This window comes from Poecilia mexicana, unplaced genomic scaffold (genome assembly GCF_051168715.1).
Source record: "Poecilia mexicana isolate PSO_F unplaced genomic scaffold, ASM5116871v1 scaffold_6, whole genome shotgun sequence".
Taxonomy (NCBI): Eukaryota; Metazoa; Chordata; class Actinopteri; order Cyprinodontiformes; family Poeciliidae; genus Poecilia; species Poecilia mexicana.
This window is the reverse complement of record NW_028263375.1, coordinates 8885725-8903078: the sequence shown is the minus strand read 5'-3', so window position 1 is coordinate 8903078 and position 17354 is coordinate 8885725. Positions and strand designations below refer to the sequence as shown.

At 39.2% G+C, this 17354-nt stretch overlaps 1 protein-coding gene across 1 annotated transcript; it reads right to left on the bottom strand.

Annotated features, from left to right (window-relative positions):
* Positions 1 to 9772: 9772 nt before the first annotated feature.
* Positions 9773 to 15130, bottom strand: LOC106915860 (tripartite motif-containing protein 14). The gene is made up of 7 exons (XM_014983793.2): positions 14831 to 15130; positions 12759 to 13648; positions 12268 to 12363; positions 11495 to 11743; positions 11388 to 11410; positions 10974 to 11128; positions 9773 to 10590 (listed from the first exon to the last, which is right to left on the bottom strand). Exons 1-7 carry the CDS (start codon positions 15078 to 15080, stop codon positions 10046 to 10048), a joined length of 2208 nt encoding a protein of 735 aa, XP_014839279.1. The 5' UTR covers positions 15081 to 15130; the 3' UTR covers positions 9773 to 10045.
* Between the last annotated feature and the right edge of the window lie 2224 nt (positions 15131 to 17354).

Genomic DNA, 17354 nt, shown 5'->3' with positions numbered 1-17354 from the left:
CCTTGGCATACGTGTCCTTCAAACTCTTCCAGCGTCTCCTGCATATTTAGGCTAAATAAATACGTTTGTTTAACGTGACTCAACGTTTTTGGATAGCTCAGATGAGGAGAAATGTTTTCAAACAGTAAAGGTTATACGTAACTGACATTCCAACTTCCTCAATGATCCTCTTCCAACCGAGGTCCTTTCTGCTCCTCTATCTGTAGTCACAACTTGATTGGTCGCAGATTTTAGGACGAGAGCAAGAGAACTAGGATCCCCGCTTATGCATAAAAATCAGCATTTTGAATTTTGGGTTGGATATTTGTGAAATTTTCTTTATAATCACCATGTTTCAATCAGGATTATTATTATTCCTCAATTTAAAAAAGTTGTCTTTATTGAGAAACTAAATTTGACATAACCAAGTAAGTGTTGTAACAAAAAAATTTAAGGGATTAATCACATTGAATCCTCTTCTCACTCTTGTTGTATTCCTCCCTTGGTCAGCCTGACTTGTTGTCGCACCTCAAGTGGCAAATTCTGTCTCTGTGTGGCAAGTGTGGATCAGCTTAGCTCCAGAACTGGAGGCTGTTCTTTCTCATCCCAATAATTAGGATTTACACTCATTTCTTCAACTCTACTCTGCTAAACTGCACTTCAAGTAAAACTTTGGTGTAGTCAAAATTTTAGTTTCCCATGGCAGTTTTTTTTCTTGTCTGCAATCCTGTCTGCTCTGACTCCATATGTCTGGGCTTTCTCTCCCAGCAGGGCTAAATCAGTCATCAGCCTCCTGACAAGTTTTCAATCAGCCCAAACCTCCTTACAATCAGCCTCGAGTCCTTCTCCTCTTCCTTTAAAGCCACCGTATGTTTCTTGCCTCTGAACCTCTGGATAACATCGACAGAAACCGGATCCATGTAAACACACAGCTCTGTCATGATAATGACTGTCATGTTAATGTGATATCAATAGTTTTATATTTCACACATGTACTATGTTTCTGGAAGGGGCTTAAACAGACTGGTAAAACACTGCTGCAATGTGAAGAAGATGACATCCGGAAAACATGCACTTCTCGTTCTTTTATTCACATAACATTTCCTGCTGCTGCTCTTTAATAAACAAAGAAAATGGGAATTTTGCTGAAGGATCAAGTTACATGGTGCAAACTAAAAAGCTTGCAATGCCAACAAACTAAATAAAAGAGGTTAGGTTCTTCGATAAAAAAAATAGTAAAACTCTTCCACATCAGGCTTTGATAGCTAGCCAGTTAGTTATGAAAGTTAGCTAACAAAGCAAACTTGCTACCTACGAAAGCCCTCTATCACAGCTAGCTATCAAAGTGAGCTAGCAAGCTATCAAAGCTAGCTTTCAAAGCTACCTATCACAGCAGCCAGTTAGCTATCAAACCGAACTTGCTACCTACGAAAGCTAGCTATCAAAGCTAGATAGATAGATAGATAGATAGATAGATAGATAGATAGATAGATAGATAGATAGATAGATAGATAGATAGATAGATTGATAGATTAATATGCCGTTGAAATATTTTCTTTTCAGAAGCTTAAAATTCATAAGCAGTATTGCAAACACTATCATTGATTATGGTTGTTAGCATTCTCATGACGTAGCTTTGAGTGCTATGATGTTGTGTGGGGAAAAACAAGACACTGTTGTAACCTGTGGGACATGTTTGAAGTTTGTTACCAGATTGTTGCCAGATGCTAGCAGGAGAGCAGCAGGTGCAGGAGAAACAAGTTAATGATGACAGGAACCAGGAAACCAGAAAAAGGTTGAGCCAACTACAGATAAAAGAGGAAAAGATTTAAATGTTGGGGAGGTTGATGCAGGAGTAAACACAAATGGCACTTAAAACAGGCCATTTTGTCTTTTTTATCTGAAAAAAAAAGTTCAAACTGGTAAAAAGGTCTTAAAAATAAAAATATTTCAGATAAAAAGAATTGAAACTAAAATTATTTCAATCTGAATGAAGCTTAAATGCAGCAGATTTTATGAAACCATTTACATTTAGAAATGCTTTTGTTTCAGATTATGTGTTTTTATTCAAATGTGTTTTTAAAATCTAATTTTCAGTTTCAGCTGTTTTGAAAAACCAGGTTGATTCTCTTCCTGTTTATGCTCCGTACAGAGATAACAAAAGGGAAAATTACAAGAATAAGCGCAGATTAAATACATCAGAATATTAAATGGAGCAAAACTTATCTTCTCAAACAAATTATGTATGAAAGACACAAATTATGTGAAGAGGTACTGTATGTGCACATATCACTTTGCTTCTTTGTGCAAAATTTGACATGCCAATTTATTAATTTGTTAGTTTTATGTTTTTATTGTTATTGGCTTGGATTGAAGTATTGTTTTGTCCTTGTTGTGTTGTATCCTTGTCCCCTCTAATAAGACAAATGTCTCCCATGGGAGACAAATAAATTATCTTACCTAGCATTGTAGTAAGTGCAAAACATCAACACAGTGCTTTTTAAATATTTAATTTCAATTTCAAGTTATATTGAAAATGACAATGATATATACATATATATTTTCAAGTTAAATCACTTTCAGTGTAGGGAATCTTGAATCTTGCTTGAAAGACACAAGATAATTACTTCCCATCCCCTCCTGGTCTTCGTCTGACACTGACCTGCACTCTGACCTTCCTGCAGAGAGGTCAGGTGAAAAGGGAAAAGGGACAGATACATAAATATAAAATGCTAAAGTTACTGCTGATATTCTGAGCGGCGATCAGGAAACTTGGGACAGGGTGAGGGAAAGAGGAGACAGGCAGGCACCAAAGCTGACAGCCAAGACTGTGAAACAAATTCCCTGAAAATGTGCTGCAGGGCAGCGCTGCTGTTTAAGAGCGCTGGGTAGAAACACAGGATGTCTGAGTACAAATAGAAAAGATGCATCAAGATGAATTCATCTTTAATTACAAAAGCATAATCTGATTAGACAATATTTGGACAAATCCAGCATATAGTTTGGGAATATTTCTTTACTGGAAAAAAACAAACATCCTGTTGACCCTTTGCACGTGACGTCACTCTCGGGAACTCCGCCCGTTCCGTCAAAACAACCAATGCGCTCCTTAAAGCCTGTTAAAAAACAGACATCTGGTAGACTAATTTCGCTTTTATTTAGTTGAATTCACAGTAAAAATGGTCACAGGATGCAGCGCGGTCTGCTGCAGAGAGACCAGGATGAAAACGAAACTTGTCGTTTTATATTATAACTTCTAATGAGGAAAGATACGGCAGCAATGGATGTCAGCTGTCAATCATAATGATGGCAGCCGTCGGTGTAATCGCGGATTTGCAGCAAACACTTTTTTTAAAAGGCAAGAAGTTTAACATTCATTCACGTTATAAGTAAGTATGATTAGAAAGATATGAAATATTGCATTATGGAGAAGATACGCGTCTAACCATTGGTAACCATGGAAACAGTGCCGCGCCGTCATGTAGCCTAGCATGTATAGAAAAAACTGGTTAGCATCTCGTCTTTTGTACGTTTTTAAGGCTGCTTCGGTTTACGGGCAAACGCTGTTTATGACATAGTGATTTAAATCATGTGGTGTGAATTCAGACAAAGTCGGTAATTTGGTCAACACGTCAGGAGGGAGGCGGTTCGGGTCGGTTTCTAAGCTAGCTGTTTATATCTCTTGTAAATCCCGCCGTCTGTGAGCCCCAGCCAGGTGAGTTACGGTCAGATAAATTAGCTCGACTCCAACTAGTAGAAGCCATGAATAAACTGGCAAGACCAACTTGGGAAAACGATTTCAGTCGCTCTGTTCAATAATCCCGATCCTCACTTCTGACGTCCGTCTCGAATGATTAGTTGCAGGGTCCATAAATTTTGAAAAAGAATAAGTGTTGGGCTCAAATTTTTATTTAAAATCCATGAGTAAATCAAAGCATTTTTTTTCATAATCATATTTTATTTTATTATTTAATTTCACAACATTATGTCAAAGCAATTTCCTAGCCTGTAAGATTGTTTACTGGTAAAGGGATTTTAATTGGGATTCATAAGACGCAAGAAGCTTTAGAGAGGAATAGGTCCATAGCATAACTCATCCTCCACCGTGTGTCGCAGTGCTAACAAGCTGCTTTTCCACATATTTATCGCCCAACCCCCCCCCCCATCCTTCTTTGCTTTTCACATTTCCAGTTGTCTAACAGGTTGATTTGTGAAAAATAATTATTATGTAATTTTGAGCATTTGCCTTGCTACCATTTGGTTTGGAAATAATAAGTATGAGATAAACAAATCTGGAATAAAAGATTAATTAAACAAAAAGCCCGTGGAAGCACCCAAATAATTGTAATCACCTGATTAAAAAAAATACTCTGACAGAGTATTAAGGCCACACTAATTAAATAAAAACATATAAATAAAATTACATGAAATAAGTCATAATATCATAAGAATAAAATCATGGTATTATGAGAATTGTCATATTGTAATATTATGCATTTATTCTTATATTATTTCAACTTTATTATATTATTTTGACTTTATTCTCATACAACTATTCTCTTAATATTATGACTATTTTTTTGTAAAACTGCATTGTTATTCTCATATTATTTCATCGTCATTCTCATAATTTAGTTCTTTTATTTGTTCTTGGCATTAAACAGGGTTTTTTACACTCTGTCGTAACAAACCCCTGCAGATGTGTGAAAAATTGTATTTGTCAACTCCTATTTTATCTTTGCAACCATGGCTCTGGCATGACTGAGATAAGGTGGAAATAATTTGCTGGTAGCTGCACATAAACCAACAAAAGGCCCATCTCTTCTTCTTTCTATTGGACGGTGCCAGGTCTGGCAGGTGACCGGGTCAGATATCTGAGACTCATAGCTCACCTGAGCTCACCAGCTGTTGTCATGACAACACACAACACAGCAACACTGGTGCACGTTGATGCTGTCGCAGCCTATGGGCACACTTGCATAGAAAATAATGTCTTGAAAGAAATCTTTCCCCACAATTCGAGGTCCCTGGAAAACTCCAGAGCAGCCGTGAAGTGAGACTGGAAGCTCAGAGTTTAGAAATGGAAAATCTACCCAACCATCCCAGTCCACTGACCTGTAATGGTTCTGCATGAAATGCTGCAATTATTCAGGCATCATTTGAAAGGAAAAGTTTGACTAATTTGACCTTGTAACAGTACACTGTAAAACATTTACAGGTGGTTTAACTTGAAAATGAAAGTCCACCTGCTGCCTTGAAAATGTAGTTTGAGTCGACAAGAAAATTGTTTTGGATTTAAGTCAGAAATTAAAGTTCATCAAGTTGATTTAACAACAAGAGACAAGTTGTCTAAACTGTTTTTTAACTTCATTAATCTTGAATTGTGAGTTTTAACTTAATGTTGCAATTTAAACCAAATAAGTATTTTACAAATCTGCCCTCACCTGGTTAAAGAGACACATTTATCTATTATTTTACTCACAATATCAAGTTAAAATACTGATTTTACTTTAGAATAATTTAAATACTTGTTTGAACAAAATTTCTGATCTGATGATGAATTTTATTAAACATCCCAATGAATTCAGCTCAGAAACATTTAGTGAGATCAGGACATTATCTTAAGCTTTGCTGACTGAGAATTGCATTAAAATGAACATTTGCCTTAATAAAACACCAGAGTCAGATCAACGTAACGCACTTCCACCTCAGGAGACAGAAACATGCCGCTAAGCATTCTGGGAAATAGTTCCCACTTTTTCTTCTTTCAGTTTTTTAAGTGCAAACCTAAAAACTCAGTTTATTCAACTCTTGGAGGTTTGACTAAATTAATAAAAAGTTAACACAACTTACTGCTGTAAGTTTATCTTTCACAAACTCACATTTAGGTTCAAAATCTACATTTGGATAAATTTATTTGACTTAAAGAGTAAAAGATAGTAGACACAACTAAATACAGCTCAAATGTTTTAAAGTGTAGAAATGTTTCCAATATTCAGAAAAAAGAAAAACAAAACATATTGGTAGTAAATCATTATTTGGGTAATCTGCTAAAAATATTTTGTAATATAGCTGGTTTTGGAGTACAATTAAACCATTTTTTAATATAAAAATGGCTTTGTCACCAAATAAGCTAAACTGATCATTTTCTGGAAAGATACCAAACTAAGTTGGCTAATAGCACTGAGAGAATGAGCAACAGAAGGAAAGCATAGAAGCATAAAACATGTAAAAGATTATCACATTGTGTTACATCTAACATTTCTGCAAGTAGATTTTAATTTAAAAATTGTATTTTTTCTTGAATTGTGATTGTGACAAAGTCATTCCAGGAGCCGCACTTTGAACCCCCTTCCTTTAAATGGACTGGTGTCAAAGCTTTTGACATGCTGTTAAAGTTATTTAACCTCAGCAGAACATGGCCATCACGCAGTCAGGGTGAAGCAGAAGTGACTTTCTGTGTCGTTTGGAAGACGAAGCCCTGCTGTGGACCGTCTGACCCTGGTAATTTCACGCCACTCCACTTTCTTTCCAAACAGCGATTAGAGGTAAAAGCATGTAATCTAAGAGAGAGCGCTTTACAGGAAAGTCCAGTTTCAACCCACTCATTTAATCTCTTCAATATGCTACACCTGGAGACAAAAGCATTTCTATCCGCAGACAAACGGGGGTATTGTAGTGTTCAGATAACTGTATTAAATCAATATAACATTGAAACGAGGGTAGGTGACTTTTATAAAACAAATTAAAAATAAAGTTTGTTTTTTTTCACTATGTCCTGACAGAATAGTATCAGAAATCCTGCTAAATATGCTAATGGCTAATGTGCTAATGGTGGAGAAAACTGTTTATCCACCGACATGGGTGGCATCGCTAACTAGCCTTAGCAGTAGTGGCAAGTATGGAGAGAAAATGGACACAAAATATCTGTGCTCCATAAGGCAGGCTTTGCTGATGGTGGAGAACCTATGCATTAGCATTATTAACAGCGCTAAGGCCCTCCTCCCGGTTCTGATTGGTTGTTTCTGATCAGATGGTGTATTTCTATAGCTAGCCATTAGCACTGGGAGCTGTCTCTTACTGCTAGAGGTGGGTAGAGTACCCAAAAATTGTACTCAAGTAAAAGTAGCACTACTTCAACATATTTTTACTCAAGTAAAAAAGTAAGAAATTACTCAAAAAAAGTAAAAAAGTATCTGGTAAAAAGTCTACTCAAGAAATGAACCTAAATTATTTAGTATTTAAGATTTACATCATTAGGCGGACCGAAGCATAAAGCTATGTGGAAATATTGGTATTTTAAGGACAAAATGAAAATAATTTATATTAATATCAAAATCCCACAAAAGAAACATTTTTCCTAATCTTTTGGGAAAAAAACTGCAGGTGTGTGTCTGTGTCTGGTGACTTTTTGGTTAAAACGTGTTTGTTTTTCAACAGTAGGTAGAGAACAGAGAAATTTTACTCATGTAAAAGTAGTGATACTTCATAATAAAATTACTTGAGTAAAAGTAAAAAGTACACCGCAGTTTTTTCCAAAGTCTTTTCTTAAGGCATAAAAATAGGAAAACAATTTTGTAAGAAAAAATTATTCTAGGATTTTTTTCTAAGTGATCAGTTGTAATTTTCTCCTTATACAAAGTTATTTGAAAAATGCATCAGTAGTATTAGTCTAGGGGGTTACTTGATGTCACAATATTGTTTTTACCCTCAAGAGTTGAAGGAAGGACCGGATATTCCTGAGTTGGTCTTTCGTCTGTCTGCCTATGGAGAATGTTCTTGCAGTTGCAGTGGGTGGCCAGTAGTTGGCAGTGTATTATATGATGTACTAGTGTCTAATTCAGTGGTCTGTGTGAATTTATATCATAAAAATTCACTAGAATGGCTTTTAGAAAGCTGTCCACTGCAGCCACTGCTATGGATGGAAAGATAAATAAAATATTTTTTAATAAAACTTACCTACCCCAGCTTTAGCAGCTAATATTTCATCTTCTAGCCTGTATTTCTTTCACATTACCAGTTAATAGTAAAATTTTTTTTAAAAAGAACCGCAGCTACCACAAATGCAGAGGGTAATATTAATATTATTACTACCATTTGAATGTATAATTTAGACGTATTACGGAGGGTTCATGGGAGGTACATGAGCTCTGATTGGAGGCTCATGGGACCTCTAATGAAGATCTTGTCTTTTCATTTAGTGATGCTTCACTGATCAGCAGAGAGGGAACATCATCTTGGACTTGTTCCTCCTGTTTCCGTCACAGCTAAGAAAAAAAAAAGCTTGTGAGAGCCTGTCTGATTTTGAGAGCCGCAGGATGAGAAGGAAGAGCAGAATTTAATTAACTCTGAGTTAAAGCCCCCCGCCTTCCTCCTCTCAGACATGTCTTGCCTCCTGCTTCGTGTGCCAGCTGATGAAGGGAGGCGGGGGGAACAGAAAGCAAAAGGTTCGTGATTACCTTTGGATCTGGTGGCTCCATGTGTGAAATTATTGTCAGGGTTGAATGGAGTGTGAGGAACTGAAATTATACCAAATACAAGTCTATCAAGAGGAGTCATTTTGGGGTGATTAGTCGCCGGTGGTTACGATTTACCAGGCTCCATTCACCTGAGACCCGTGGTGACTCTTCATGAAGTCCTTTTCAACTCTATTACTGCAATAGGTTTGGACTCAGTGATCCAGAAGCAGCTGCTCACAGATAAGAGGCTTTCTGGATCTGGACCAAACATCCAGGAGGAGTTCTGGTAAATTTAGCTTGGTAAAAAAAAAAAATAAAAATGATGTGTAGGTTTTAAATTTTACCCAATTGCTAATGTTTTTCCGCAACTAGCTCAAGGAGAAGGTAGGTTAGCTTCATCTTTTCACATATTGCACCATCACAACATGGTGACAGTTTCAACAAATAGAGCTCTGGAAAAATCTAAGAGCCCGCTGCACTGAACCCCGTTGAAAACCCGATGGTTATTCCACCACGGATTGATTTCTGAACTCTTCCTGAGTTAAAACATTAGTTTTGTTGATTCTAAATGAACATAAACTTGTTTTCTTTGCATTATTTCAGGTCTGAAAGAACTGTATCTTTTTTGTTATGTTGAACCATTTCTCATTTTCTGCTAATACTAAATTTCAGAGACATGTTGACATTAGTTCATAGAATAAAAAAGCAATGTTCATTTTACTCAAACATACATATAAAAAGTAAAATCAGAGAAAAAATTTTTCCAGTGGCATGCAAAAAACATTTTTTGGGATAAAAGTTGCAGCTTTAGTGTTAATTCAATATTTGGAATCTGCTTTGTTCACTTCTGCTGCCGTTGCTAAAACTACAATTCTAAGTTGTAGAATTGTAGTTTTAGATTAAAAAAATAAAATAAAATCAACGTCATCTTTCGCTTCTTCAACTTGCTGATTGGCCCGGTTCAGATGCTACCAGAGCAATCTGTGTCAATGGGAGAAAACCCAGAGGAGAGCAGTGAAGTGAGATTAAAGTCGACTGAAAGAAAAAAAGCCTCCAGTGGAATTGCATAGGAAGGCAGTAAGCAGGCGAGGTAAACAGTCTTACTCTACTGAATGACGAAGCAGAAGCCCGAGTAAATGACCCACATACTTCAAGGAAAAGGACAATTTCATGTGTTCAGATCTGCGACGGTCTGAGGAGTTTCAGCTGGAGGCGGCGTTTGTTGTCGGTGGCGCTGCGAGGCTGCGGGGGTTTCAAAGTTAGCTCCCGCTCCAGGGAAGCACGCCACCCACACCTGTGTTTCTGTTTGAAATGTGAAGGAATGAGGGCGAGGCTTTGTGTTTGAAATGGGCGTTTTATTCCACAGGAGCTCAGCATGAAGAAGAAGGAAAACAAATTATTTTTAGCTTGCCTTTCATTTAAAATCTTTAAAAAACTTTATCATTAGTGGGAATATTACATAAACTCTATTACCGTGATACAGTTCCAGTGTTAAATCATCTAAGAATGTTTCAGGCTCAGCAGAATATAAAAACAAACCTAACGGTATCAAGTATTTTCATGGAAAGAAGGCACAGGCTGTCAGAAATGTAAAAGTTTAAACAGGTTTATGAGTGGAACAGGTCACAGACGGTCAGGTGGGTTTTGGACACGGAGAGAGCCGGGTACAGAGGCTCACAAAAGCTGTGCTTGTAAGAATGCAATAAAGCAAGACTGCCCCCTGGTGTCGCATCAAAGAACGACAGGCTGCCCTCCTCGAAGTCCAGGAACACTCCCAGCCGCTGCAGGCCGTCGGCCCTCACCGCGGCCGTCTCCTTGTTGTGCAGAGCTTCCAGCTTCCTCTTGTCGCAGGCCAGGCACCAGGAGTAGCTGTTGCAGCCCAGACGGGAGCCGTCCTTCTGGCCCTTCCTTTCGATCTGAGCCGTGCTCAGGCCCACCTTCCAGCGCCCGTCGTCCACCGACACCGACACCTCCCAGTACCAGCGGCCGCCCTGCAGCGGGGAAGACGCCAGGACTTGTGGGAAGGAGCTGAAGCGCGCCTGGTGGTCGGCGTAGGCCTGCGGGGATTCGCTGTACGCCACCTTCCTGTTGGCTTCGGACAGCTGCAGCTTGGGATGAGCCGTGTCCGCGTCCAGGGCAGGAACGGTGCCGTCTGGACGCAGGGAGAAGACGCTCTGTTATCAAACTACATTTTTATTTGTGTTTTATCATTCATCTGTCTGTGATGTTGTGAAGCACTTTGGCCAGCTGAGGCTGTTATAAATGTGCTATAAAATATTAACCATCATAACAGAAATGATCAAACTCATTTTAATTTATGCGATAATGACTAGTTTACTAACATTTGTTGACTATTTTTGGATTAGCTGATTAATAAAAGGTGCTTAATAGGTGATTTTCTTTTATACTGAAACTTATGCCGCTTGAGGAGTTTTTGGTACAATTAGTAATCTATTCATCATGATTAACTGACTCAGTGCTGCTTCCTGAGCTGAAATGACGAGCATGGAGGATGTGGCGTGAAGCGTTTCTTACACAGCAGCCTGTAGAGGTCTCGGTCTTTCCCCGGCATGGTGATGACCACGGCGTCCAGACGTTTCTCCGTCCACCTCTGCAGGCAGCTCAGTCGGCCGCGGTCCACTTCCTCCGGAGGCGCAAACTGACCGGCACAGTTCCCCACCTCACTGGTGCTGGAGAGGAAGAGCAGAGTCAGAGTCAAACTACTGGATTCATGGCTCCCAAACAAATAAAGATGAATACCGGTGTTTGATGAGTTCAAGGAAAAACAAGTTTTATAATCACACTGTTTGGACGTTTAACTAAGAAGAAGGAGCGTTTTTGCAAATGCATGCAATATCACACAGATTGTACTTAAAGCTCTGGGAAAAATTAAGAGATCAAAATGATCTCCATTAAAATGCAAGAAAAAGCAGAAGTTAAATTACTTACAGCTGAGAAATCCTGCTGTACTCCTGAAAAGTGGAGAAGAAGAAGATATTTCTGTTTTACTCTATAATAAAGTGGCTGTATATCTAACGGAGAGAGCTCCAGCTGACCATTATGAACGCCTGGTCCTGGACGCGCGTGTCGGCCCTGGCGTCGGCCAGACCCTCCAGGACGTGGAGGCCATTTTGGATGGACTGCAGCGAGCCCTGAAGCAGGCAGAGCTTCTTCTCCAGACCGCCCAGGACCCGGCTCTCCTCCTCCTTCACACAGCGGAGAGCCGTCTGCTCCTCCTGGTCCAACGCCTCTCTGATGGCGCCGTACTGCTGCTTCACCCCGTCCAGCGCTTCGGTCAGAACTGCCTGGAGGCGAAAGGAGAGCAGCGTCAGGATGTTACTGCGCAGTACAATCAGACGACCAGAGTGGAAGAATTACACTAGCTGCAATTATTTCACAGGGTTTGTACAATTAAAGCACTTTTCAAGCATTTTCTAGGCAAGTTTTCAATTTTTTCCACCATTATATGACATAATTTATTGCTGTCATTATTATTATGCATTCTACAGGAGCAACAAAGTAAACTAAAATATTACAAGATTTTATGTTTTGAAATGTCTCGTACACTCTGGTCTGAGAACAAAACACTAATTTTACAAAAAATAAATTCTCCCAATTTTAATAACGTGAAATTGAAGCATTTTCAAGGATTGGTCTCATAAAGAGCAGCAGATAGACCTAAGTGTATTAATTTAAATAGTTTATTAAACAAATGGATTCAGGAATTTTAGCCAGACAAAGCAAACGGACTACAGTTTGGTTTAAACTGCTGAAAGAATATTAAGATCTTTACGCGAAGGATAAATTAGTAAAATTAGTTTTCTCTTACTGTGAAAGTCTCTTTCTTCTCTGTGAGTGCAGTCACTCTGTTCTTCACTTGCTGTTCAGCCTCCTGCAGCTGTTTGATTTCTTCTTTCAGGTTTGCCTGGAAAAATCACAGCAAACATAAAAAACACCAACCAAGAGTTCATGACAGCAATCATCTCGTTTCCCTCAGTGCGTTATAAGCCTGGCGGGCCACCAGGCCTTATTTATACCCCCACCAGGCTTAGCATTGCTTATTTATTTAAGTCTTTTGAAAATGTTTGCATGTTTTAAGACTTTATAGTTGGTGTTCAGGTGTTAATCTTCAATCTTTCAATAACATAATGATATTTTCAAATTATCTGCCAACTTTACACATTTTTTTAACTCAACAACACGACGGGCCGCTGGATGAATGACTGTCCTGGCACCAACCACCGGGTTTAGCAGGTTTTCTGGGGGAAACCTTGAGCACCTTGTTCTGGAGAACATGGGTAAAAGATGCATTTTTCTCACCCTGAGCTCCTTCTCCGCCTCCCTGATGCTGATGCAGGCGTGGTCGCGGTGCGAGCCGATCACGGTGCACACGGTGCACACGCACGCCGCGCACTGCCTGCAGTAGATCCGGTTGATCTCCTGGTGCTCCTGGCACCTCCAGAGGGAAATGTCCTCCATGGGGGAAACCAGCGTGTGGTTCTGGAAGACGGGCGACTCCAGGTGAGGACGGAGGTGCTCCTTACACATGGACGCCCCACACACCAGGCAGGTCTTCACAGCCTGCTGGTGCCCCGTTTTAGGGCAGTAATGACACGGGACCGGGCTGCTGTTTGACCTCTCTGGTCTGAGGAAGAGGCCCAAACGGTTGGAGGAGGCAGAAGTGGACATCAGAGGCGTCTTGCTGACTGGAGCTGATTTGTTCCCTGGACTCAAACTCTCAGGACAGGCTTCAGCGCTTCCAGGAGAGGCGGGTTTCTTTGGTGATGTGGGAATTCCTGTCGCGTCTTTCCTGGGGGTTGCAGTAAGAGGAGCGTCGCAGAGATCTACTTCACTGGAGCTGTCGGAATCATCCGCTGACTTTTGAGACCAATCACTTTCGGCTGGCTTCCTGTCAGAGTTCTCGGTGAGGGATTTGCCGTCACCACTCGCAGACGGTGTGGGTTCTGGGTTGATTGGTTGTGTGGACGTCTCCACATCAGCTGGATCTTCAGGTTGATCTGAGAAGGAGACGGTGGGAGTCTCAGCAGTTCTGGACCGGTCATTGGTAGACTCCACAGCGGTTCGCTTTGCCACATGTTCCTCTGAAACGGGCGTGGTGGCCTTCCTCTTCCCAAGGAGCCGGCTGGTCAGCGTGGGTCTTCTCGAGTCCGACGCTGACGTACTTTGTTCGCTTTGACTGGATGATGTCGCTGCACCAAACACAAAGCAAGCAGGACAACAATGATGAGGAGGAGGCTGAATTAACACAAGGATTGGTCAAAATTCAGCCGAGTTGCAGAGATTGGTCCAAAAAAAAAATCAGATTTGCAAAAAAATAAGTTACGATGACTGGTGAACATGGGAAGTTTATGCACAATTTTGCAAATGATGAGTGAATTTGCGCTAGTAGTTATGATAGCAATTAAAATGTTTCACTTTTTTATCCAGAATAAATATTCTGAAAAGGGGTGCAGGTTGGAGTCCACTGTGCTACACAAATAAAATTTGACTGATTGATTTATTGCATTCTAGGTCATGAGACAGCCTCCTGATCAAAGGCCTGACTTTGAGTAGGCCATCCCCAAGTCCTTTGAACCACTCATTGGTGGACTTCTAGTGAGCTTTGGATTATTTATCTGATGCATAATCTAAGTATGGTTGAGTTCAAGGTCACAAACCGATGTTGCAATTCTTCAGAGTTCTTGTGCCTGTAATTATTTACCAAGCAAAAAAATCAATACGGGATTTTCGTTCGAACTGAATCATTGAAGTCAAAAGTTGAACTTTTCTACCACTTTCAGACTCAGTTCATGCTATTGCAAATAAAGATCAATCTGTGTTAATTGATTGATCAACAGATTGATTAGCACAGATTTAATTTAATCTTCCAAAAAATTTGAAAAGCGATGTGAAGGATTTTACTATTTTCAGTAATCTCACTTCCCCCGACATGGTTAGTTTTTTTTAAATTATTATTCAAATTTACACCATGCAATTTTAGGGTTTTTTCTTCCAAATTCAAATTCAAATAAAAAATACTTTATCAATCCCAAAGGGAAATTAAACTATAAATTATAATTAAACTATGAAGCACCTTTTCACATAGAAATGCTTCGATTTGTTTGTTTCTTCTGGTCAGGATCTCCAGTCAACACGAACAGAACCGCATTTAGCTTTTTAATGTTAAGCTGCGGAGGAATGCTGCGCTATAAGCTGGTAATAAGAATGTTTTGGCAGTCCTTAAACCTTGGTTAATAGCATTCTATGACCGGAAGACATCCAACGTTAGCTAGGTTAGCTTCTTCTAGTTACCTGTAAACCTAATATTGTAAATATTAGGTTACTTTATGTGCGTATTGTCCAGTTACCGGTCAAAGACGTATCCGGTTTACCTGCGGTGCTCCGTGGAGGTGGCTGTCGACTCGGTGTAGGCGACCGTATGAAACTCTTATCAAACGGAAGGGTCTGGTATACAACTTTACACCTGGACTCAGGACAGTGGAACGGTCCGGACGGGCTAACGCTCCACAAGTCTCCAATACATCTTCGGCAGAACCGGTGGTTGCATTTCAGGGTGACGGGATTTTGGGTCATAACATCGCAGAGAAGGCACCTCGCTGGTGTATCGAGAGCTGCCCCCATTTTGGTTTGGCTAATGATCAATTTCTGTTTCCGCGATGACAGGAACTTGGAGGCGGAGCCAAATTTTGAATCCCGCTCTCCCTGGAAACGAGTCTTAAAGGTACAGTACACATTAGAGCGAATGACATCTGAAACCGCTCATTCTGAAACATTTTCAACATAATAATAATAATAATAATAATAATAATAATAATAATAATAATAATAATAATAATAATAATAATAAATTATATAAATTAACGATGAATAATAGACGTTAAGTTGAAAAAAGCAGCATACTTCTTCCATAATACGGACATACGTCATGATACCAGGAAAACAATAGTTTGTGCTGAACGGCTATCAAGCTCTAGGGTTGTTATTTCTTTGGCGGCATCTGGTGGTCAAACATAGGAAGAGCAAGTTGAATTGGCTTCTTTATTATGACTGCGACAGAGTTCGGCAAGATCTTTTATTTTATATGCTGTGGTCATATAAAATATGACCGAATATGACCAGATCTTGCCGAACTCTGTCGGTACTTTGAATATGTGTTTGTAGTGGTGAAAAAAATAATGTTTTTTAAATTTGGTTGATGAATAATGTAGGATGCGTTCTTTTAAACGCATCCTATGGTTCCTCTGCCAGTGACTTTTGGACATTTAAACACAACTATAAAATACTAAAATGCATCAATATATAAGATAATCTTATAATAGTTTGAATTTATGCTTGTATTGTGAGGTCCCTTCTTTTGTGTACATATGTGAAAAGGTATATTGCGTATTGTAACTTGTGTGTATGATGTATTTTTTTTATGCATGTATATTGCCTGGGGAAAAAAGGGCTTACAACCTGGTAAAATAACAAAACACATACAAGCAAGGTTTTTCTTTGAGACGATTTCTGCATAATAACTGATACATCAAGTTATGAGAAGAATACAGTATATAGGGTAAAATAAATACATAGATTGCTTTATTTCTTCCTTTTTCTGAGGATAATTTAGACAAACTCGAAGGCTGATTTTAGAGATGAATGGACTGTTGGATGCAAATGATTGTGAGTTGCACATGCATTTTAGTAAATTAGAATAATCTACTTTTAGTGCATTTTTAAGTTTACGAGAGGAGAAGGATTTGCAACACTCCCAGAGGGATGAGCTCTGTCTTATGATCTTCATACAGCCTTTTCAACCCCATTTTAGTGCCTTAAATGCAAGTAAAGTTGTCCTGCAACATGTAGTCTGCATCAGATTCCCTGTGCTCAGAAGAGAGTTTTATAAAGAGGCAGATTTAATTTTCCAGCTGCAGCTGGCACCTGCATGTTCTACCAAATGAAGTAATACCTGGTTTGGTGACCATGGTGTCACTGTACTTGAAACACACCTGACTTAAAGAGAATAGAGATGAAGCTACTGAAACAACCTGGGATTGCTTTGGCCTAACCCATTCCTCCCAGTTCACTCGACTGTCTGTTCGACTGAAGAGTCCATGTGCCATAAATTTTACCATCTGTACCTGCCTTCTGGGTCCACCTGGACTCTGTTGATGTCCACTTGCTGCCCAGACTTTCGTGACTATCCTGACTGTTTTTGACAGGAAAAAATAGTATTCTCAGTCAGACGGTGGCGTCAAACATACGAGATAAAAGAAAAGGAAAGATTACGTTATTAGCAGACGAAGAAAACCACAAAGCCATTGTTTTAAGAAACGTAATATGGCAACAGGTTCTCAGTTTTACCATTGAGGATAGTTTCTCTGAGGCAGGATGCAAAAGTTACTTTGATATTTTGGTGAGGAATCACTTTATTGTTTGTTTTCTGTTGTCTTTTTCTTCTTTTCCTCCAAGTAGACATTGTATAATAAACCAGGTCATTATCACCCTGTTAGCAACAGAATGGAAACTGTATGTTTTGGACTACAAAGCAATTGTTTAGCTAAGCAAAACAATGTGGAGGTGTCAGTTTAAATAACTCTCGTCATTAAGAAGCTGCCATTTCCAAAACTTTTCCCACACTCAGAAAATCTGCAACCTGAAAAATAAACTATCACTGTCATAGAAGTAAAGTTTATACACAGCGTTTATAATGAAGTTTACTATAAAATATATTTTAAAAGAGGCGATAATAAAAGCTATGAACAGAAAATGTAGTTTTGGGTGATGAGAAGACAACAGCAGTTCATTTAGAGAAGAGATTAACTTTTTAAAGCCTGAGTTAAAACTCAAAAATATAATGTATCCATGGGAGAATTACCTTCAGAAACCTTTTCCATTTACTTATACTTTATTAAT

Coding starts and splice junctions, on each gene's coding strand:
- LOC106915860 (XM_014983793.2), bottom strand. CDS start 15,080: ATGGGGGCAGCTCTCGATACACCAGCGAGGTGCCTTCTCTGCGATGTT. Junction 11,411..11,494: donor AGGACCAGGCGTTCATAATG/GTCAGCTGGAGC, acceptor TCCACTTTTCAG/GAGTACAGCAGGATTTCTCA. Junction 10,591..10,973: donor AGACCTCTACAGGCTGCTGT/GTAAGAAACGCT, acceptor CCCTGCGTCCAG/ACGGCACCGTTCCTGCCCTG.